This window comes from Scyliorhinus canicula, chromosome 6, assembly GCF_902713615.1.
Source record: "Scyliorhinus canicula chromosome 6, sScyCan1.1, whole genome shotgun sequence".
Lineage (NCBI taxonomy): Eukaryota > Metazoa > Chordata > Chondrichthyes > Carcharhiniformes > Scyliorhinidae > Scyliorhinus > Scyliorhinus canicula.
In genome coordinates, this window is record NC_052151.1 from 110,255,388 (window position 1) to 110,279,278 (window position 23,891).

Below are 23,891 nucleotides of genomic sequence, written 5' to 3' on the forward strand. Positions count from 1 at the left end.
ACATTGTGGAGGAATTTATCGTGGTGCGGGAACCTCCTGTGTCCCAAAGAAATTCTACAGGGTGTCCCCGGACTCTGCCTGCCACTACCGGTCTCCCGGAGGTGTCCCAAAGGGTTTGCAGACCCAATTTGGGGAGTCCGAACACCGTCAATCGGTGGCGTTCATATCTGGGGTATCAGAACGGGCGCGAACACTGTGAATTGGCTTTGCCCTATTCTTATTCGGGGTGCCTGTCTGCTGGTTTCGCTGCTGTTTCTGGGGGCTTGACATTCTCGTGCGAAGTGTCCTAATTGGTCGCAGTTATAACACTCCTGGGATTTGGTCTGCTGTGGGCTGTTCCTTCCTTCATTTACCGATGCGGGGTTCTGGTGCGTCCTAACTGGATGCATGTCTGCCTGCTCTTCCTCTGCTCTACCATACACTGTTTTACCTTGGATGGACTGCTCCCAAGCGTGGGACAATCTTTTCAAAACCTATTTCTTGTTGTGGGCCTCGTCTGAGAGGTTGTAATTTGCGCAAGCTCTCTGTCCTGCCTCTGTCGCATGAGAGACAAGGATTTGAGTCCATTTGGCCATATTATCTGGGAACAAATGGGCACGTGCTAACTCTCCTGAACACCACAATAAAATGTATCCACAAGCGTCCAGCAAAAGCTGTGGGGTGCTGTCTTCTTTTGCCGACACTTGTTTAGGCCTTCTACGGGGTCTCCTTTGTTATAGCCAATCACATCTAGGATCGCTGTGTGCATTTCTTGGAGTGTGCCTCCTCCTACGTTTTGTGGGTCGGGAAGGGCTGCCATGACTGAGGGGTCGCGGCTTAAAACTGTGAGCTTCACTTGCTCCTTTCCACCCAGGCCGTACATGGTTGCCTGCTGTTTTATTCTTGCAAAGAACTGGTGGGGGTCCGATGTGGGTAGGAACGGTGTAATCTTCTCACACGTATCCCTTAATTGAGTGATGGTAAATAGGGTCGTGTACAGGAAATCTGGGTCACCGTCTGTTGTGGCCCTGGGGCTGTGAGGTTACAGGGTTCATAGGGGTGTGTTCTGCCTGTGCAGTCGGGGGTTGGGGTGCTTTTCGATTTTGAGGTTTTCCTGTGTACATGTGCCATGAACATATCTATGGGCAGCCTCGTTTAACTCCTGCCAGTCGGGGCCATTTTCTTGGTCTAATAGGGGTCCAAACGTGCTTTGGAACCCATTTTGGGCAGAAAGCAGAGATTGCAGTTCTGCAATTTACTTCCGGCACTTTGCGTGATCTACCGAGCTCTGCCTTTGTTCAGTCTTGGAAGTGTGGAGTGCTCGTAGGGCTGCTTTTAAATCGTTGCACTGTTTTTGTAACTGCTCAACTTGTTGTTCTGTTTCCTGTCTTACCAAGACAGCGCATTGCGTGTCTTGGTAGGCCTTATCATATTGGGACTGAAAACTGCTCAAATGGGCGAGACAAGATTGGTGTGCCCACTTGGCATCAGACACCTCTTTGTCCCCCGCCGCTAACTGCTCTCTCAGTTCCATGTTCTCTCTCTCATATTCGCTCACATCTCCTTCACTATTCCTGTCTCTCTGCTCAATTTCTCTATGGAGCGTCTTAACGACCTCCACTGTGCCTCGCAATTGTGCCAAGCAGGACATGATTGCCATTGGCTTGCGAGCTTTCCCTAAGCTCTCCCTATGGATCTCTGTCAGATTCTCCCACCAAGTATGCCCTATACTTCTGGGACCTGTTTCATCATTCGCGCAGAATTCGTTCCAAAGGGGCCATCCTTTCCCTTGGAGGTACTTTCTGATTTCCTCTTCCCATACAGGACACTGTCCTCCTCTACTGGTCGCTGTGACCTCGAATTCTTGGCGGTTAATAAGGCGTTCCATTACCTTCATTGCCATTTTTATCGCTATCTCTGGGGTCTCTACTGAATTTAGAACAGGGGGTGATAAAGTGGTGATGTAGACACGGGTACGGCTTGCGCTATTTTCCGGCCTACAAAACGCACAACAGCTTTACGCAACAAAATCTCTCAGGTTTACCTTATATCCCTGTTAGTACGCATGCAAGTAACACACTTCCGTATTTTAATGGTTTGATCAGTATTGGTCTCACGCTTGTGGTTTTTCTTTTCCAATTGGATTCTAATTGAAATTTGAGGTCTCTCGGAGTGACTAGGCCACCTCTAGGTCGCGTCCTGTCAGATGTCGCCAGTAAATGTTGATATATTTATCTGGTTATAAATATGGCGGTCAATATGGTCGCCTTCCTTGATCCTAATTATGTTTGCTTTCGAGTCGCCAGGTGTCTTTCGATACCGCCACAAGGTGCAAACCCAAATACTGATCAAAGAACCAATGCACCAGTTAGTTAGTTCAAAGTCAATACTATTTATTTACACACACAGTAATTTCTAATCATGCACAAAATACCACAAACTAAACTTTTTCTAACGCTTATACTTAACTTCGGGTACCCTCTCAGTCAGAGGAACAATGGCCGTTGTTCGGATCTGAGGCTGTTGGGTTCGAAGAGGTAACAGGAGAACAGCTAAGGTCGTCCATCTGATAGCGAGCGTTGACCTTGGACTTAGTTGCTTCAGGCGTAGCTGGTGGACGGGTCTCTCCACTTCGAGAGCCGAGTCCAAGAGAGCAATTCTATCTTGGGGGCTTCTTCTTATACACAAAGGGGCTTTGTGCGCTTTTCGGTGGGCCTTGAACCTGGCCCCAATTAATTGGGCCGCATCTTGATCACTCGTATTGATCTTGACCAATAAAGGGGTGGGTGCCCTGATGACTGGGCGTGTCCTAGGTGGCCGTTGGCCTTGCTTTGTTTATGCTTTCGGTTTGGGGAACTGACGCCGGGGTGTCTGGGGCTAGATCGGTTGCTTGAGTGTCTTTCCTTTGTTCCCGGAGATGGGCCATCAATATGTTAATTGACCTGCAGTTTCAGTCTCATCTGAGAGTTGCCTTCTCAATACGCATACAGGCTCTGTGCCTGCTTACTTTCTTAACATTGTCCGTATTTCCTTATAGTCATTGTGATCATCCATTTTGTATTCTGTAAGTGACCATCCCAGATGGCTACACCACTTGGGTCACTGTCTGTGACGAGTCTGCATGTTCTCCCCGTGTCTGCATGGCTTTCCTCCGGGTACTCCGGTTTCCTCCCACGGTCCAAAGATGTGCAGGTTAGGTGGATTGGCCATGATAAATTGCCCTTCGTGTCCAAAAATATTAGCTGGGATTGTTGAGTTACGAGGATAGGGTGGAGGTGTGGGCTTAAGTAGGATGCTCTTTCAAAGAGCCGGTGCGGACTCGATGGGCCGAATGGCCTCCTGCACTGTAAATTCTATGATTCTTTGATCAACCCTCTGTTACTTCATTAAAAAACTGAAGCAAGTTAGCTAAACAGATTTGTCCTCAACAAATCTAGGCTGGCTTTCCTTAATTCATCCACGATTGCTAATTTTGTTCCAAATTATCAATATTAGAAGCTTCCCCACCACCAAGGTTAAACTGTCATTGCTGCACTTTTTAGCCCACACATACCAAGTCTCCAAATAACCTTACACAAATGGGCAATTCTGTTGCTCACTTCTTTCCCATTCCTTCCTCCTGTAATGTTGAGTGGTTGACTATTCCACTCTGGCTCAATCCTGGAAAGAGTGTCCCTTTAAGCCAAATTTCTGGCTCCATTCGAGCCTTGAATCTGGTAGACATGAGTCTTTATCAAATTCTTCCCTCCTACGCGGCAATGCTTTGCAGACTTCAATATATTCGAGCTGTTTATGTATCTCCCATCTGTCATCAATCAGGTTGTATGCCCATCAAACAAATGCTATCTCCTGACACCACACTGTAGTTGACCACCCCTTGTGCAAGGTTACTCATTGCCCTGGCTTGTTGTTCAAGTATAATTGGATGCAGTGAGAAAAAATACTTCTGATAAACAAAATGCAACTTTAATTTCAGTAGTCAAGCTCGAAAAGGGAAAACCAAAATGTAGGCCAAATGCCAGCTGTGAATGGTATTACATTTGATGGGATACCAGCCTAGATCCCCAATCACTTTTGTTCAAATGTGTAAAACTGTGAGGAAAGGATATTTCACTCCAATAAAATAAATAGGGATGTGATGTATTTTTTAAAAAACTTTGTTAAATGACCTTAAAATCACATAAATATACGTTACAATTGCTAGTTAAACAAAGTTTAACAATAAAAGGAAACACTTTTAAACATCTGACTGATACCTTCTCTAACTCCAAGCAAGAAAAATCCACCACAGGTCAAAACCAACTTTTAAATAAATTTAGCGAACACAGGATTATTTTTTGGATAGAGAGGTCTCAGAAAGACTGGTTGAAGGGAGAGAGAGATTATTTCAGTAAACAGCCTGCAGATCCCTATCTGTTGGATTTTTGTAAACCATTTTTATTCAATCAATTTTCAACATTTTCACAATGTTTTTAAAAAATAAATTTAGAGTACTCGGTTCTTTTTTTCCAATTAAGGGGAAATTTAGTGTGGCCAATCCACCTACCCTGCACATCATTGGGCTGTAGAGGTGAGACCACGCAGACACGGGAATAATGTACAAACTCCACACGGACAGTGACCCGGGGCCGGGATCGAACCCGGGTCCTTGGCACTGTGGGGCAGCAATACTGACCGCTGACCACCGTGCCGCCCCAACATTTTCACAACACAAAAACAACCCCAAACAAATAAATCCTCCCCAGCCCCACCCCCGAAACCCGCCCTCCTTCAACAGTCATCGGTAACCAACCTGAAAGTGTATGGTGAACAAACCCCGACAGTTGTAGAACCACTCTGTCGCACTCATCAGCTCAAACTTCACCTTTTCCAGGGTTAAAAACTCCAGCATGTCCCCCGCCATGCTCCTACATCTTATGTTCTTAGCTAAACTTACAATACCATGATTGCTGCCCTCTACATGTTTCCCTATTGACACTTGACCCATCTCGTTCTTCAGAACTAGTTTCCGCTGTGTTTCCTCCCTCATTGGACCTGAAACGTACAGATCTAAAAAATTCCCCTAAACACACTTCAGAAACTCTTCCCCCTCTTTGCCCTTTATGCTATGGCTGTCAATGTCGATGTTAGGATAATCAAAATCCTCCATTATCAATGTTTTGCACCTCTGTCATTTCAATGAAAATGTGTTCCTCTGTCTCTTTCCCATTGGATGGTGGCCCGATCAATCACAGTGTCATCATACTTCTATTGTTTCTGTGCTCTAACCAAGTCGATTCGCTTCTTAACCTCTCTTGGATATCTGTACTATTGGACAGTCTCTTCGGCACTGTAATATTCTCCTTAATCAATGCCGCCCTCTCGCCGCCTCTCTGGTGTTCCCCATCTTTCTGGAACACCTTGTATCCAGGAATATTTAGTACCTATTTCTTCCATTTTTTAAAGCTAGTTCTGCATTAGCCCCCGAGCACTATATTCACCATGTCTATATTGCTTGCAGCTCACCAACCTTATGTACCCATACATGCTCTGTTGACATAATTAGGCCTTTCTTACCTTCTCTCTTACTTTGACCCCCACCTTACGTCTTACTATTTATTTCTCCAGTCTGACATCGGTTTTCATTCAAACAGTGTGACTGATGTTGAAGTGAGGCAAGCAAACATCCTGATTATAATGCTGCATTCCAAAGTAACAACGTTTACATCTAATGTCCACAGGAAAGAATTAACTGAACTAAGGAATGACTTTGAAGAAGAGAAGAAACAACGTACTGCCTTACAGGTAAGAGTCTAAACTATGCCTATTTTAATACCTTGGGGTAGCTTCTATTGTTGCTGAATAATTGTCAGCTGTGGCTTCATTGGTAGAACTCCAATCTCAATCAGAAGGCTTCAAACCCCACCTCAGGCACACATTCCAGACTGACACACACTACTGGAGTGTTAAGGATGTGCTGCACTCTTTGATGAGAGACTGAACTGAGGCTCCGTCTTACCCTTGGAAGTGAATATTTCTTTGGCTGAAGCACTTTGACACATCCTGAGATCATAAGAGGTACTACATTATGCAAGACTATTTTTTATTTGGTCAGTCGCGTTAAGACAGTTTATTTACCAGTACAAACTCAGCATTATATTTTGGAATCGTGTAGATTTTTACAACACACCGTTTCCGCCCATTGAGCCTATTCCAACTCCTCTTTTAAACAAATTAATTCAGTTGGCTCCAATCCCTGATATTTTTATTATTTTTAAGTATAATATCGCATCCCTTTTAAAGGCTATTATGCTGTCTAGTTCCTTCACGGGGGAATCAACATCTGCACAAACACAATCTTGAACCATTGATGTTCATGTGGTGATGTTTTTAATTGATTCCCTCTAGTTACAGACTCCATAATCAGTGATTTGATTTCCTTGTTTACCTTATTGAAATGCATTATAATTTTAAACACCTATCAGATCTTCCCCTAGCCTTCTGTAGTCTAATGAAAAGGGCCCTAATTGATCTGTCTCTCCTTATGTCTAAGGCCCTTCATCCCTGGCATAATTTCTTCTGACACCTCTCCACAGTTTCAATATCCTTTCCAAAGTAAGGTCGTCATTACATTACATTGTGCCCTCTAGAAGCTGGGTGACAAGTCCCCAGTTACCTAGTTTATACTTGTATCCCTTTTGGAACAGAAGTGGTGTTTTGGTTGAACTTCCATTTCCAAGAATATTTTAACAATTGTGGCCAGAATTGTAGCTGTTTCTTTTTACTTCCTTGAGTATTCTGGGATGCATTTTGTGTAATAAATATTACTGGAGTGGTGTTTGTTATGATGTAGAATTTAATAAAGATTGGGAAGGCATCCCGAAAAATGTTAATCCAAAATTTATGTCAATAATCCATGAATTCAGGAAGACGTTTGCATTCATTTACTAAACACTGTAAATATTCTGACAATGCCTGTTCTTAAACTACAAATGTTTCATCGTATCACATTCAGGTAAAATCTTTTTCAAAAATCTTGAAATATTTCAAATCGAATCACAATTTTTAATTTTTGCTGCTTTTGTGTCTGGTTCTAGATGATTTTATTTTGTTAAGTTTTCTCACTTTGACTGTTCTCCTCATCCAATATTTGGTTATCACAATCCATTTCTGATGGCATTTTGGGCTGCAAAAGTATTTGCAAGAGAGTTAACAACTCTTCATACTGCTGATAAATTTCATTTTTTCCCCTTCCCAACACATTTTCTCCTGATCAATCCCTGATGAGGAGCTTTGACAGTTTGCTGGCGTTTAGCAGCACCTGACTTCAGTGCTATTTTGATGGTCATTGTTCACGTCAATCAGGCAGCAAGTGTCACAAAACTCTTTTGATACCATGAAACATTAAAACACACATCAACATCTAGATTCAAGACACCGTGCAGCACTTGGATAGTTGTCAGTAGTAAGAACTTGGGCAGATTTCTTCAATCTCAACCCAAAAATGGAGAGATCAATGCAGTGACTGAGCATTAAATCTGGGCTATTATCTCACCAAATAGTTGTAAACCCAACCTTCAGAGAATAAATATGTTGCAATTGAGCTTTTTTTTACAAAAGTATATTTAAACGTAATTCCGTATATGTCCCGCTTACTATAATTACAAGACCAATTATATCAAAATTTGAGCAAAATCTTTTCACATGAATTTTGCTTTTTGTTATTATCAGCGCACTTATAGAAATTTTGTATCTATTCTATGAATCTAAATCAGCACACCCAAGTTGACCCCTGCTGTTCGGGTACACGGAGGGAGAATTCTAAATATCCAAATGACCTAATAGCACATTTTTTGGGACTCGTGGGAGGAAACCGGAGCACCTGGAGAAAACCCACGCAGACATAGGGAGAACGTGCAGACTCCGCACAGACAATGACCGAGGCCAGGAATTGAACCCGCGACCGTGGCGCTGTGAAGCCATAGTGCTAACCACTATGCTACCGTGCTGCCCCCTGTCTAGTGAGTGGAGAGCCAGTGATCAATATTCTCAGAATGTGGGTCATCCATTTAGGACAGAGATGAGAAATTTATTCACTCCATAGGGTGTGAATCTTGGAATTTACCACGGAGGACTTTGAATGTTCAGTATATTCAAAGTGGGGAGAGTGGAAACGGTACATTTTAGTTTTAAAAAATGGAATCAAGAGATGTAGGAATAGTTCATGAAGATAGAGTTACGTTAGTAGATCAGTTACTATCGTACGAACGGGATATGGCGGTCGACTCATCGATTGACAGTTCCAACGTGCCACAGCAAAAAACCGCACCAACGTCCTCAGAAGACAAACACGGGACACAACCGACAGAGTACCCTTCGTCGTCCAGTACTTTCCCAGAGCGGAGAAACTACGACACCTCCTTCGCAGCCTCCAACACGTCATCAATGAAGATGAACATCTTGCCAAGGTCATCCCCACACCCCTCACTGCTTGCCTTCAAACAGTGGTGCAACCTCAAACAAACCATTGTTTGCAGCAAACTACCCAGCCTTCAGAACAGCGACCACAACACCACACAAACCTGCCATGGCAATCTGTGCAAGATATGCTAGATCATCGACATGGATACCACCATTACACGTGAGAACACCACCCACCAGGTACGCGGTACATACACGTATGACTCAGCCAACGTTGTCTGCCTCGTACGCTGCAGGAAAGGATGTCCCGAAGCATGGTACATTGGCGAGACCATTCGCTGCGACAACGAATGAATGGACATTGCGCGACAATCACCAGGCAGGAATGTTGGCTTCCAGTCGGGGAACACTTCAGCAGTCAAGGGCATTCAGCCTCTGATCTCCGGGTAAGCATTCTCCAAGGCGGCCTTCAGGACGCGCGACAACGCAGAATCACCGAGCAGAACCTTATAGCCAAGTTCCGCATACGTGAGTACGGCCTCAACCGAGACCTGGGATTCATGTCGCATTACATTCACCCCCCACCATCTGGCCTGGGCTTGCGAAACCCTACCAACTGTCCTGGCTTGAGACAATTCATACCTCTTTAACCTGGGGTTACCCCTATCTCTGGATCTGTGAAAACTCAATTACCTGCAAATGCTCGCATTCTAAGCATTGTTTGGCATCTTTGAATTTGTCTGTATATATGTTTCTGGAACACACCTCTTCATTTACCTGAGGAAGGAGCAGTGCTCCGAAAGCTAGTGTTTGAAACAAACATGTTGGACTTTAACCTGGTGTTGTAAGACTTCTTACTGTACTCTTAAAATAGGATAATTAGCAAGAGCTTCCAATTGCCAACACTCATTCTTGTTGATATCTGTGGATGTCAAGTAATCACATGATTGTGCTGGAATTTTTAACACCTCCCCAGCCTAGCAGAAGATACTGCCAACAGTCATCCTTTAATATGCCCATGAAGAATGCACATTTGAATTATTCCTCTGATTTCACCAAAATTAAGTGTTCTTTAAGTTTTGCATAACTAAATAATGGTCACTGTTATTGTTTTACAGCTGGAAATAGACAAACTGAAGAAAGCTGTCCAGTCCACGTGAGCTACATTCCATTCAATATTTGGGACAACTTACCGCGACTCAGTTTCTGCAAATAACCAAGAGATTCTGTACTTTAAAATACTTTTCCCCTTTTATTATAATCATTGTCCTAAATGAGAATGTCAGATATTATGATATATCTTTATAAAGCTGGGTATAATTGTATGATGTAAATTTTTCGCCAATATGAATTAGAGGCCTTATCTGCTATTGTGCTGGATTTGCAGACTATGCATTCATGGTGAATGTTTGAGTTTGCTTACTGTACTACTGAATCTGTATAAAGGGGTCAGATGTTTAATTTTTGATTAAGATGTAGTTTAATTTTTTTAATGAATCAATGATGTTATAGTTTTGCAAAACTGTATAAGATTGATGTATTGGTATTTTCAGTTAAATGGGAAAGAGCTTAATAGATTTTAGATTTTTTTTTCTCTACAGGAAAGGGAGTTTGATCTTGCTGTATACAATTTATTTTAGCTTTCCTATCCAGGGTAAACACTATTGTGCCTGATTGAAGCCTGCAGATACAAGTATTAAATAAATATATAAAGTTGGTGTTTTAAGGGGCAAAGGAATGTGAACTACAGACCAGTTCCCTATGCAAAGTAAAACTATGTATTTTCATATCTAAGGTTATATTGTATAATTTAAATGGTTATTTACACATTACTTGCAATAAAGGGAGCTTATGGCCCTTACAAAAGGGTGTGAGGAAATGGGCAAACATCAATTGTATCTTTAATATGTTTACTTTTAATTATGATTCAAGACTAGATTTTTTTCTATTTACCTGTCGTCCTCTCTTTCTGATCACTTAATATTGCAGATGCAGTAAGAAATCTACATTTCTGAAGGGGCAAAACAACTCCAATTTTAACTGCATTTATGTGGAACCATTTTCTCCTGGAGAGATTTAAAAATAAGTGGTACTGGGGACTGATTTTCAACAGTCCTTTGTTGCAATAAAGCTCATTACAAATGATCATGAATGACAATCATTTTTAATTAAAAATCTATATACTGCTTTTATTTCTCATCAATTACACACCGATTCAAAAACAAAGTACAATGCATTGTTCTGTAAATTTATTAGCTGTTCATAACCTCCCATTCCATGTAAACCCTTTCAATTTACAGTTCATCCACTTTTACTGTTACTTATTACCTAATAAAGTGAAAAAAATTGATTATAATACATTTTTATAATCCATGGCGATAGATAGCCTTTATAATCCAAGGTTCCTTCATACTCTGTTTTTAAAGTGTTGTGGCATAATGTATACATATTTCAAGTTTTTAGTAACCTTTCTTTAAAGGCTGATTCGGCTAAAACAAATATTTTCCTTTGCATTTGTTTCCTTACAAACTGACTTGGAATAAAATTTGGAATTTTGTAAATGAACGATCATAGAATACTTTAAATATTAAATTAATTGCACCTTGTAAGTACCTACCACAATAGAAATCATCATCCAAAAAGTTTCATTTCAATTTGTATATCTTCTCTAGTAACATAACTTATTGAACGTTCATGGTGATTTCTCATAATTTGAAACATTAAACAATTTAATTGTGAAATATTTTTTCAACTAGCTGCTCCCTATCACGCTTCAGAATAACTGTCCTCTCGAACTCTCACTGACAATAGCTCTCCTTTCCTTTTGTATTAATTGTGCTCCGTATATTCAGTAATGTGATATGTGGACAATGTCAACAGCTAGTGTTCTAAACTCACATATCTTACAGGAATGATACATTATTGTCCCTAATTATAAATGCGACCTACCTCATTTGTTATAAAATGCAACCACATCCTTACAATTAACATATAAATAAGCAATGAAAGGCAAAATGTAATACTTTTTTTAGGGAAAGACATTTTTAAATTCGTGTGATGTGGGTGTTGCTGGCTTGGCCAGCATTTATTGTGCATCCCTAATAGAGGTGGTGATGGAGCTACCCTCTTAAACTGGTGTAGTCCATGCGTTGTAGGTATAGCTACAGTGTTGTTAGGGAGGGAGTTCAAGGATTTTAACCCAGTGACAGTGAAGTAACGGTGATATGTTTCCCAGTCAGGATGGTGAGAGGCTTGGAGGGGGAACTTCCAAATGGTGGTGTTACCATGATCTGCTGCCCTTGTCCTTCTAGATGGTACTGGTCGTGGGTTGGAAGGTGCAGTTGGAGGAGCCTTGTTGAGTCCCTGCAGTGCACCTTGTAGATGGTGTACACTGCTGCTAACCTGCATGGTGGTGGAGGAAATGATGTTTGTGGATAGGGTGCCGATCAAGCGGGCTCATTTATCCAATGGTGTCAAGCTTCTTGACTGTTGGAAGCTGCACTCATCCAGGCAAGTGGGGTGTATCTCATCACACTCTTGACTGGTGCCTTGTAGATGGTGAAGTCCGAGGTGGTGGGAGTCAGCAACTCCCCTCTCTCCAGTGCTTCATTAAACGCTCCCAACAGATGTGGTGCCAGGTCCGTTGCAAATTCCTTATAAAATTCCGCCGGGTACCCATCCGGCCCAGGGGCCTTCCCCGACTTCATTCAATCCAGCACCTCCCTCAGCCCCAGGGTCTCCTCCAATGTCTGCCTCTTTGCTTCCTCCACCTGGGGAATTTCCAACTTGTCCAGAAACTGTCCCATGTCCCCTTCCTCTCTTCTCCCCCCCCCCCCCCCCCCCCCCAAGGTTAAAGTCCCTGGTAGTACTCCCTAAATGCCTCATTTATCTTCCTAGGCTCCGACAACACATCCGCTGCCCCAGTCCGTATCTTCAATATTTCCCTCGACGCGGCCTGCTTCCACAGCTGATGCGCCAACTTGCAGCTTGCCTTCCGATGATTGGGCATGCATGCACAGTGCGGTAGATTTTTTTAAAAATCTGTTCCTGGCCAGTTTGAAGGCTGCTCACAGCCGGCATTATCAAAGGCTGGCTGTTGCACGTGGATTTGCACGATCAGGAGCACCGCGACTCCGTGACCTCCTGACACCCGCCCGCGGGTCGTGCCCTTGATTTTGCCAAAGCCTTTCCTAGAGTATGCCATTTTGGAGGGGGTGGAGCATCGCAAAAGCGGTGCCGCACCTGATTTCGGCACCAAAGTGGATTCTATCGCCCAATCGCCAAATGCGATTTTGGCGCGGAGACCGGAGAATCCCGCCCTCTGTCTCTGAGAATCTTTTCCAACAGTTTCACTATCACTGACGTCAAGCTCACTGGCCAATAAGTACCCAGGTTATTCTTGCAACCCTTCCTAAATAACAACACAACAGATCGGCCCTTCTGTGGCCGTGAAAAGGACTCCACAATGGTAGTTTGCCTCCCTGGTGCCATTATCACAAATAGGCTTCAAATTAAGTTCCTGTGAAAATCCCCTAGCAGCACCGTTTGCACCAGAGAGTAGCCCTGGGGCCATCGGGTACCCCGAGAGAGGAGGAGGTGATGGGACTCCTGCCCGTGATCCCAGCAGGGGAGGTGCCAGAATACTGCAGCGCCACTGCATTCCCGCCCCTCCCCCACAGATCCCTGGCACATCAGATGGGCAAAGAGCAGAATGTGGTGGCACCACGACATCCGGATGGGCTTTGTCACTCCAGAGGACGGCCGCCAAAGATGACCCGGGGTCACAGGGCAAGATGTGCAGCAGGCCACCTCCACTCCTGATGTATCACCTGGGGAACCACCAAGACAACGTAAGGCTAGGAAGTTAGACACCAGTTAAGTTGACACGGGTGGGGCACAAAGGATACGTTAGGGGCTGGGGCACAGGTATTGGAATTAGCACTGTCACCAATAAACACATGTTCACCGATGTTCCAACCTTCCTCTGCATTCTATCCGCAGCGTGCGAGGGCTAGGCTGGGTGCAGAGGGTGTGCCATGTGGGGTGCGAGTGGGAGGTGTGGTGGGCCTACCTAGTGTGTGGGCCCATGTGATAGAATGGCTAGCATGCATGCAGGAATCCCATGGACGGACAGTGGAATGTGACATCGGTGCAGGAGTCGGACTTTGTCAGACATTGCGGAGCACCAGAACTTGTTGCAGAGCAGGTTGTTATCATCCTCCACCCCGTAGGCCAGACCCACTGATGCTGCCAACCCAGGATCACCACGTTCAGCTGCTGGTAGCCAAGTCCCGTAGTCAGTGGCCAGCACAGTGATACAGTGGTTAGCACTGCTGCCTCACGGTTGACGACCCGGGTTCGATCCTGGCGCCAGGTCACTGTCTGTGTGGAGTTTTCACATTCTCCCCATGTCTGTGTGGGTCTCACCCCCACAACCCAAAGATGTGCAGGGTAGGTGGGTTGGTCACACTAAAATTGCCCCTTCATTGGGAAAAATAGAATTGGGTGCTTAAAATTTAGATTTAAAAGAAGTCTCCGAGTCGGTGAACCTCAAGTTGTCTTGTGTGTGACGGCCTTGACGCAAATGTCGTACATCCTCCTGTGCCTGACCGGACACGTTAGCACGGTGAGTCCACCCAGGTCCAACAGGCTACACTACAGCTCGTGCCCCTGCCTGTCCTGATCCTGGTCCCACTCCCTGGCCCCTGCCGGTGTCTGTCACCGGGGGGGGGGGCTTCCTGCCCCGCCACCCATCCCTACCAGCGTCACGCTCTGTGGCCCTGTTCTGCACTCTACCGTGCGTGCTCGCTTTGGGTGGGCCATGTGCTACCCTGCCAGCAATTTACCATTTGGTTGTGGAAGGAGGGCGCCATGTGCCACTAGCCAGTGTCATGCGTGGTGGCATGTGTGTGGGCAGAGATTGCGGACGAGGATGGGTGAAGGGCTAGGCACCCGTTGGAACCATAACTGGAGTGTGCTATACGTCCTCTGTGCGATGCAAGGCTCGTGCCCACCTCTCTGGCAGTAGGGTGAATGGGTGCAGTGGGCAGGTACCAGCAGTTATTAATGTGGTATGTGCTGCCTTTTAGTGCCACTGGTGGGGCACCTGCCCTTGGGGGGGGGGGGGGGGGGGGGGAGCAAGTGTGCCAGGGAGCATGACAGGTACCATGGTTCGGATGTTCTGGATGTGCTTTGCACCCTCCAACCACCCTGCATCCCCTGAAGTGGAGCTGCGCCATGTATGGATGCACTGAGGGGTGCCAACACCTAGTAGTCCCTGGTTGCATTGGGCCACGCATGTCCCGTTGCTGTGGCATCTGGGAGCTCCTGATGGGTGGTCGGGGGGGGGGGGGGGGGGGGGGGGGGGGGGGAGGGACACACAAATGGCTAGTGGCGTTCTGCACATTCACGGGACACGGTGGGTAGGCAGTCAAGCGTGCAGCTAAATGGCTGTCTCACAGACTGCGGCAATGGCCATCCTGGGGTGGCACCCTGATCCCAAGGCCCTTCTCCTGGTCACCCCCGGTACTCCCCCGGCCCTGGCAGATGCCTCCCCAGCTAGTGGCACAACTGGCATCCCACCGTTGCACCTTTGGAAACTTTAATTACCTCCTAACGGCAGTTACTGTACAATTTGCATGTCCATGTTAGTGTGTGGCCTAGACTCTATTCACGCTGCTATCAAGGCGTTGGAGCATAGGCACCCGCCACCCGGCACCAGTCTCTATTTTCGGCTGACACATGATTCTCTCGCCGTTCGCGGTTTGCGGCCGTAGGAACCTTTGATGTATCAGAACAGCTCACATGCAGGAACACACAGTTCACCAGCAATGCAGCAGTTCAAAAGGAAGCTGAGAGGTCAGTTTGATTTATTGATACCACCTGACACTTCAGAGATTATCCAACAACAAGAAGAGATTGCGAACAGTGATACTTCTGAAGAGACCAAACACCGAGGCGGAACAATGGCACAGTGTTTAGCACTGCTGCCTCACAGCACAAGGGACCCAGGTTCGAATCTATCCTTGGGTTATTATCTGTGTTCTTGCTGTGTCTGTGGGTTTCTTCCGGGTCCTCCAGTTTCCTCTGCAGGTTAGCTGGTTAAAAGTAAACTACTGCAGATGCTGGAATCTGAAAACAAAAACATAAAATACTGGACAATAATTATCTGTGGAGAGAAAAGGAAGCTAATGTTTCGACTCTATATGACTCTTTGTCAAAGCTGGGGGTTGGGTTCATTGGCCATGCTAAATGACATTTAATTTTCAAAGCTTACGGTGATAGGACGGGGGAGGGGGCCCAGGTGGGGTGCTCTTTCAGCGGGTCGGTACAGACTCGATGGGGTGAATGGCCTCCTGCACTGTAGGGATTCTATGATTCAAAGTCAGACAAGTTCAGATCCTGTTTGAGGATTTTCCAATACCTACAGAGACGGACACTGGAATAATGATAATCTTTATTTGTGTCACAAGTTGGCTTATATTAACACTGCAATGAAGTTATTGTAAAAGTCCCCTAGTCGCCACACTCCGATGCCTGTTTGGGTACACTGAGGGAGAATTCAGAATGTCCAATTCACCTAACAAGCACGTCTTTCGGGACTTGTGGGAGTAAACCGGAGCACCTGGAGGAAACCCACGTAGACTTCGCTGGAAGTACCACCTACTGAAGGAACAGAGGACACTTACAAGGCCTTTGGTTGCCAAGTTCTAGAATGTCAAGAACAACCCAAAAAGAACAAACATCCACCTGAGAGACTGTCTTATTAAGTTGTCTCTATGTATAGGGATAATGCATAAGTTTGTCCAGTGTAAAAATGTTTCAAGTTGTCGTTTTAAAGAGTAATGGGAGAGGGATGTTATGTATCGGAGAGTACATTCCTACTGATGAAGCATCACGTGTCTGTAGTGATGTCAGTAATGTGTTTTGCTCGGGTTTCTAGGTCTCCGTTTTAGACTGAGCAACATCTCCTTATAAACCTCTCATCATATTTATAAGAAATCTACGTGCGTAGCACCTCCGTGTCTATTCACTTTGCGGCACTTGGAGAACATAACAGCTAGCTTTTGTGATGTCTGCACGAGGTACCCCATAGATCTCTGTGTTGCAGCTTTCTGCAGTCTTTGTTCATTTAAATAATATTCAACTCCTTCATTCTTCCTACCAAAGTGCATCACTTAACGTTTTCCCACATTTTATTCCTGACAGAACCCAAACTGAGCATCAGTGAACAGGTATAATAATAAAAACATAAAATGCTGACACTAATACTGAAGCAGCCTGTGTCCAAATGCAACAATCTGGACTACATTCAGTTTGATTAGCATCAAGTAACATTTAACGCTACACAAGTGCCAGGCAATGGCCATCTCCCAACAAGAAGGCACCTAACCACCTCCCCTTCAAATTCAATGACATTATTATTGCTTATCAACATTCCGGGATTTCCCATTGACGAGCTACCCGCTGACTAGAAACGACTGCACCAACAATTTAACTGTCTTTGTTTCAAGGCTGGTTCATGATATGGAGCTATGCCAACAGTGTGTGTTCAATTTCCGTATTGACTGAGGTTATTCATGAAGGCCCTGCCTTCTTAATATTTCCCCTTGCTTGAGAAGTGGTAACTCTCAGGTTAAATCAGAACCAGTCAGCTCTCTCTCAAAGGGGGAGAGCAACCTATGGTCCTCTGGAGCTTTTACAGCTTTCATTCTACAGTGAGTAACTCACCTCCTGACTGCCTGTAGGCTGTCCACCATCTACAAGGTCCAAGTGAGCAGTGTGATGGAATACTCAGCTGGCTGAATGAGTGCAGGCCCCACAACATTCAAGACACGTGAACCAACCAGGGCAATGCAACGTGGTTGATTGGCACCCCATCAACATTCACTCCCTCTACCACCGTCACACAGTGAATGGCAGCAGTGTGTACCATCTGCAGGACACAATGCAGCCATTGACCAAGGCTCCTTTGACAGCACCTTTGAAACATGCAACCTTTACCACTTAGAAGGACAAGGCCAGCAGATGCATCGGAAGGCTACAACCTGAAATTTCCCCGCAAAGCCACACACCATCCTGAATTGCAACTATATTTGCTGTTCTTCCCATTGCGGGGTCAAAATGCTGAAACTTCTTTTTTTTAAATAAATTTAGAGTACCCAATTCATTTTTCCCAATTAAGGGACAATTTAGCGTGGCCAATCCACCTACCCTGCACATCTTTGCGTTGTGGGGGTGAAACCTACGTAAACAGAGGGAGAATGTGCAAACGCCACATGGACAGTGACCCAGAGCTGGGATCAAACCTGGGACCTCGGTGCCGTGAAGCAGCAGTGCTAACCACAGCGCCATCGTGCTGTCCTATGCTGAAACTGTCCTCAACAGCATTTTGGGTATCCCTCAACAAGGACTGCAGCAGTTCAAGAAGGTGTCTTGCTATCACACCTCAAGAGCAATTAAGGGTAGGCAATGCATGCTGACATAGCCAGTGACACCAACATCCTTAGAAAGAATTTTAAGAAGGTTGCTTGAAAATTTCGGTGCACTATAAACTCTTTGCCAAGTAAGGAACAGCTTGTAGGGCACATTCCCGAAAAATATTTAATTCAAATTCTAACTTGCTGTACTGGAATTTAGACTTATTTTGTTAATTTAATGTGAGACAATTGTGCAATGTTTACCACTTGCTCCCATGCTCTGTAATTAATCAACAGCTATCAACAATGCAGCTGCTTTCACATGTTAATTTGGAGATTGCTTGCACAGCAATGAGGAAATACAACTTCAATAGTCATACATTTCAGAGATTACAGATATGCCTGAAGATATGTAACATTGCACAAAAGTATCTTTTGGCAACTATCTGCAATGGAATAAAGGAAACATTGTAAATATGCTGTAGCTTTGGGGGAAAGTGGACCTTTTTGCACTCTGAACCTAGCTGCTTTACCATAGTCTGAGATTTAACTTCAATCTTTCTCACCAGCAATTTGTTTACATCTTCACCACCTATTAATCTGCCTATTCAAGCTGAATAGAAAGCTCTGACTGTCTAGGTCCAACACTGAAGTCACCAAAATGCAGTAACACCTCAAAGATTTGTCTCATCTTAAATGAGTAATTTTAAAATGAATATGGGCAAGGCCTGTCCAATGTATTTAATCTGCACTCCCACTATGGTAGGCTCTTTGGTGGATACGTACATTTGTAAAATTGCTCTTGTTATTTACAAATTCAAAGCATTCCAAAAAATTACCACTAGCTGTTATCAAACCCCAATTTCTGTGAGTGGCTCCCTCTCTCTTTCCACTGAGTTGCCTACTGAAGATAGTGGACCTGATTTTAACTGTGTAAATGGGTAGCTTTTGAATGAATCACAATCTTGTTCAGTGTGTGGAGATGCCGGCGTTGGACTGGGGTGAGCACAGTAAGAAGTCTGCTGAAGACTTCACCTGAAGAAGGAGCCGTACTCCGAAAGCTCGTGTTTGAAACAAACCTGTTGGACTTTAACCTGGTGTTGTAAGACTTCTTACGTTGTTCAGTGTGTGCATTACTGTCATAAATTGCAGGGTAGAAGTGTGGCACCTTTTTATTTGTAGTTCTTCCTAAGAATTTCATATTCACAATGAGCTATTGGACTATGTTAGACCTTCAAAAATACACTTGAATATTGTCCAGAGGATAAGCAAGGAGATGTTTATTTTGCTAATGTACAGAGCATATTTTTCACTGATATCCAGAAGAGTACGAGGAAGTCTCATAAATGGACAATTGTTTGGAAACAGAAGAGAAGTCAACACCATTAACATGTTGCAATAGTTAGTTCTTATTGGGAATACAATGACCCAATGTTAAGTCAGCTAGTGGAGTAGATGAAGCCCTGAAATAGTTCATTTTTACGAAGAGGACAGAGCCAGTGGGAGTATGCCAGAAGATCCACTGCAGTATTACTATCTGTGCACCTGTCCTTTCCAAGCCAGATGTGAATTTTTCATAAAGAGCAACATAAATCATTGCACCCATTTGCTAGTACTCTCACACGCATAATTATTGGCAAACGTATATCTTGCTTTGTCAGACATATAAAGTAAAAGTAAAGTCGCCATAGTCCCAGATGGCCATAGGCTGCTTTTCCCTTTTAGGGTGAGAACTGGCTGGTGGTGATATATTTATTTATTTATTTCTTAAATTTATTTATTTTTCCAATTAAGGGGCAATTTAGCGTGGCCAATCCTAACCTGCACATCTTTGTGTTGTGGGGGTGAGACCCACACTGGTGGTGATTTAACCTGAGGATCACAGCACCTAAGGCGAAGGGCAGTTTGAGAAGGCGGAGTCATCATGAATGATCTCAGCCAGTACATGAATTGAACCCACGCTGTTAGCCTTGCTCTGCATCAGAAACCAACCAAATGAGCTGAATCAGCTCCCAGAAAAATATCACATGTGGTGTCTCCAATTTGCAAGGGAGGCTGTGTGCATAGACCTAATTGCAATATGTGTAGATCTGCATTGATGGTTCATAAGCAAGTGTAGCATTCTTAATAATGATACATTGGATGGGAAAAAGCTTGCCGAGAAATATTGATAGCTAACAGAACCATATTGGCTGCCTTGGCATAACTTTGCAGGCTTTGAAACTCATACTTATTTTTTTTTTTTTTTTATAAATGTTTTTATTCAGTTTTCGTATTTTATATTGAACAAATTACAAATTGTTAGGAGAGAGAAACAAAAAAAAACAAACAAAAACAAACACGCAAAAATTAACATACATATTTACAGGTAAGCATCTTCGTAGTAGTAACTGCGCCCCCCCCCCCCCCCCCCCCCTCAACATGTTTATTTAGCTTGGTTTTGGGCCTTAGCTAGCCATCGAACCCCCGTAACGAACCTGTAGCCCCCCCCCCCCCTCCCGCTACCTTCCCCCGACTATTCTTCCTCTTGTACATTGGCCACAAATAGGTCCCGGAACAGTTGCATGAATGGCTCCCACGTTCTGTGGAAGCCGTCGTCCGACCCTCGGATGGCAAATTTGATTTTCTCCATTTGGAGAGATTCCGAGAGGTCGGACAGCCAGTCCGCAGCTCTGGGCGGTGCTGCTGACCGCCAGCCAAACAGGATTCTACGGCGGGCGATCAGGGAGGCAAAGGCAAGGGCGTCCGCCCTCCTCCCCAGGAATAGATCTGGCTGGTCTGAAACCCCGAAGACCGCCACTATCGGGCATGGCTCCACCCTCACCCCCACCACTTTGGACATAGCCTCGAAGAAGGCTGTCCAGTACTCCACAAGTCTGGGGCAAGACCAGAACATGTGGGCGTGGTTGGCCGGGCCTCTTTGGCACCGCTCACATCTGTCTTCCACCTCCGGGAAGAACCTACTCATACGGGTTCTTGTTAGGTGGGCTCTATGTACCACTTTTAGTTGCGTCAGGCTGAGCCTTGCGCACGTGGAGGTGGAGTTGACCCTATGCAGTGCTTCGCTCCAGAGTCCCCACCCTATCTCCATCCTCAGGTCGTCCTCCCATTTCCTCCTTGTTGCGTCCAGTACGGTGTCGTCCCTATCTACCAGTCGGTCATACATGTCACTACAGTTCCCTTTCTCTAGGATACTTGCGTCCAGTAGGTCTTCCAGTAGTGTCTGTCGTGGCGGTTGTGGGTACGTCCTTGTCTCCTTTCGTAGGAAGTTTTTGAGCTGCAGGTACCGTAGCTCGTTCCCCCCAGCTAGCTGAAATTTCTCTGTCAGTTCGTCCAGTGTTGCGATCCTGTCGTCCGTGTATAGGTCCCTGACTGTCAATGTTCCCCCGTCCTGCCTCCACCTTTTGAAGGTGGCGTCGGTCAGTGCTGGTTTGAACCTATGGTTGTTGCAGATGGGAGCCCTGTTCGACATTTTGGTCAGGCCAAGTTGCTGCCGCAGTTGGTTCCAGGATTGGAGGGTGGCTGTCACCACTGGGCTGCTGGAGTGTTTTTTGGGTGGGGATGGGAGTGCTGCCGTGGCGAGGGCCCGGAGGGAGGTTCCCATGCAGGAGGCCTCCTCCGCACGCACCCACTCAGCTTCTGGCTCCTGGATCCATCCCCTTACTCGCTCGGCTGTTGCTGCCCAGTGGTAGAATTGTAGATTCGGGAGGGCTAACCCTCCCCTCGTTTTTGTTTTTTGTAAGACCTTCTTTGGGATCCTAGCATTTTTACCCCCCCATACGAACGCCATGATGAGTTTGTCCAGCGCTTTGAAAAAGGCCTTGGGGATGTAGATCGGAATGGATCTAAACAGGAAGAGGAACCTGGGCAGTACGTTCATTTTGATCGTCTGAACTCTCCCCGCGAGGGAGAGCGGGAGTGTGTTCCATCTTTGCAGGTCCTTTTTAACTTCCTCCGTCAGGCTGGTGAGGTTCCATTTGTGGATCCCTTTCCAGTCATGGGCTATTTGGATCCCCAGGTAGCGGAATTTATGTCGGGCTTGTTTGAACGGCAACCCCTTTAGTGCTGCCCCCCCCCCCCCCCCCCCCCTGCGGGTGTAATGGGAAGATCTCACTTTTGCTCATGTTGAGTTTGTAGCCCGAGAAGGCTCCAAACTCTTTCAGGAGCGCGATGATTCCGTCCATGCTGCTTTGTGGGTCCGAGATATAGAGGAGCAGATCATCCGCATAGAGTGAGACTCTGTGCTCTCTACCTCCCCTTCGGATCCCCCTCCAATTTTTTGCTGCCCTGAGCGCGATTGCTAGCGGTTCAATTGCTAGTGCGAACAGCAGCGGGGACAGTGGGCATCCTTGTCTGGTGCCCCTGTGCAGCTGGAAGTATTGGGAGTTGGTATTGTTGGTCTGTACACTCGCCATGGGAGCGCTGTACAGGAGCTTTACCCAAGCGGTGAACCCTGTTCCAAGCCCGAACCGCTCCAGTACCTCTATGAGGTATTTCCACTCGACTCTGTCGAAGGCCTTTTCTGCGTCCAGGGAGACGATCACCTCTTGTGTTCTCTCCCCGGAGGGGGTCATTATCACGTTCAGCAGGCGCCTGATGTTCGCGGTCAGCTGTCTACCTTTGACAAAGCCCGTCTGGTCCTCTGTGACCACCTCAGGTACACAGTCTTCTAGCCTTTTGGCTAGGATTTTGGCCAGTATTTTGGCGTCTGCATTCAGCAGAGATATGGGTCTGTATGACCCACATTCCGTTGGGTCTTTGTCTTTCTTAGGTATCAGCGAGATTGAGGCCTGTGCTAACGTGGGTGGCAACGTGCCCCTAGCTAGCGAGTCTGTGAACATCTCCCGCAGGTGCGGGGCCAGCGCTGTCGCAAATTCTTTGTAGAAGTCCGCCGGGAATCCGTCCGGTCCCGGCGCCTTCCCCGCCTGCATGGAGCTAATGCTCTCCATGATCTCTCCTAGTGCTAGTGGTGCTTCCAGATCCCGTTTTCTGCCCTCTCCCACAACTGGTATGTTCAGTCCGTCAAGAAACCGGTTCATCCCAGCCTTCCCCGTTGGGGGCTCTGAGGTGTACAGCTCTTAGTAGAAGGCCTTGAAGGTTTTGTTAATCCTCTCTGGTTCTGTTTCCAACGTGCCTCTGGTATCTCTGATTTGCGCAATTTCTCTGCTGGCTGCCTGCTTTCTCAGCTGGTGGGCCAACAGGCGGCTGGCTTTGTCTCCGTGTTCGTATAGGGCCCCGCGTGCCTGGCGGAGTTGGTGTACTGCTTTCCTGGTGGAGAGCAGGTCAAAGTTCCTTTGTAATTCTTTTCTCTCCGCCAGGAGTTCTACAGTCGGGGCCTCGGAGTATTTATGGTCTACCTCCAGTATGGAGTCGACCAGCTTCTGCCTAGCCACCCTTTCCTCCCTATCTCTTTGCGCTTTGTAGGCTATGATTTCCCCTCTTAGTACGGCCTTAAGCGCTTCCCAGAACGTGGAGGGTGAGACCTCCCCGTTTTGGTTGATCTCAGTGTACTCCGCTATGGCCTGCGCTATCCTTTCGCTGAAGGCCTTGTCAGCTAGTAAGGCACCGTCCAACCTCCATTTGGGGCGCTGGGCCCTTCCCGTCTCTAGCCGCACATCCATGTAGTGTGGAGCGTGGTCTGATATCACAATTGCGGAGTATTCCACCTTGTCTATCTCTGGAAGCACCGTTTTCCCCACCACAAAGAAGTCAATTCTGGTGTACACGTTGTGTACTGGGGAGAAGAAAGAGAATTCTTTCTCCCCCGGGTGGGCGAATCTCCAGGGGTCTACTGCTCCCATCTGCTCCATATAGTGGCTGAGTTCCCTTGCCATGTTTGAGGTTTTCCCCGTTCTGGGGTTTGATCTGTCCGTCGTTGGGTCCTGTACACAGTTGAAGTCCCCCCCCATGATTAGTCGGTGCGTCGCTATGTCCGGGATTTCTGCCATGGTCTTTTGGATGAAGCTCGTGTCGTCCCAGTTGGGCGCGTACACGTTAACTAGAACTACCGGCGCCCCATCCAGGGCCCCGCTGACCATGACATACCGTCCCCCTGGGTCCGTAACCGTCTTTGTCGCCCTAAACATTGTCCTC

The 23,891-nt window shown here is 46.0% G+C and overlaps 1 protein-coding gene across 2 annotated transcripts in view; it reads left to right on the forward strand.

The window, feature by feature from the left end:
* Positions 1 to 10,735, forward strand: part of LOC119967389 (CD2-associated protein) — a 277,194-nt gene extending 266,459 nt beyond the window's left edge. For both annotated transcript variants that reach the window (XM_038799889.1, XM_038799890.1), the window contains exons 18-20: positions 5,700 to 5,763; positions 9,498 to 9,535; positions 10,369 to 10,735. In XM_038799889.1, coding sequence (XP_038655817.1) covers positions 5,700 to 5,763; positions 9,498 to 9,535; positions 10,369 to 10,459 — 193 coding nt within the window. In that variant the 3' untranslated portion in view covers positions 10,460 to 10,735. The remainder of the gene's footprint in view (positions 1 to 5,699; positions 5,764 to 9,497; positions 9,536 to 10,368) is intronic.
* The last annotated feature ends 13,156 nt before the right edge of the window (positions 10,736 to 23,891 follow it).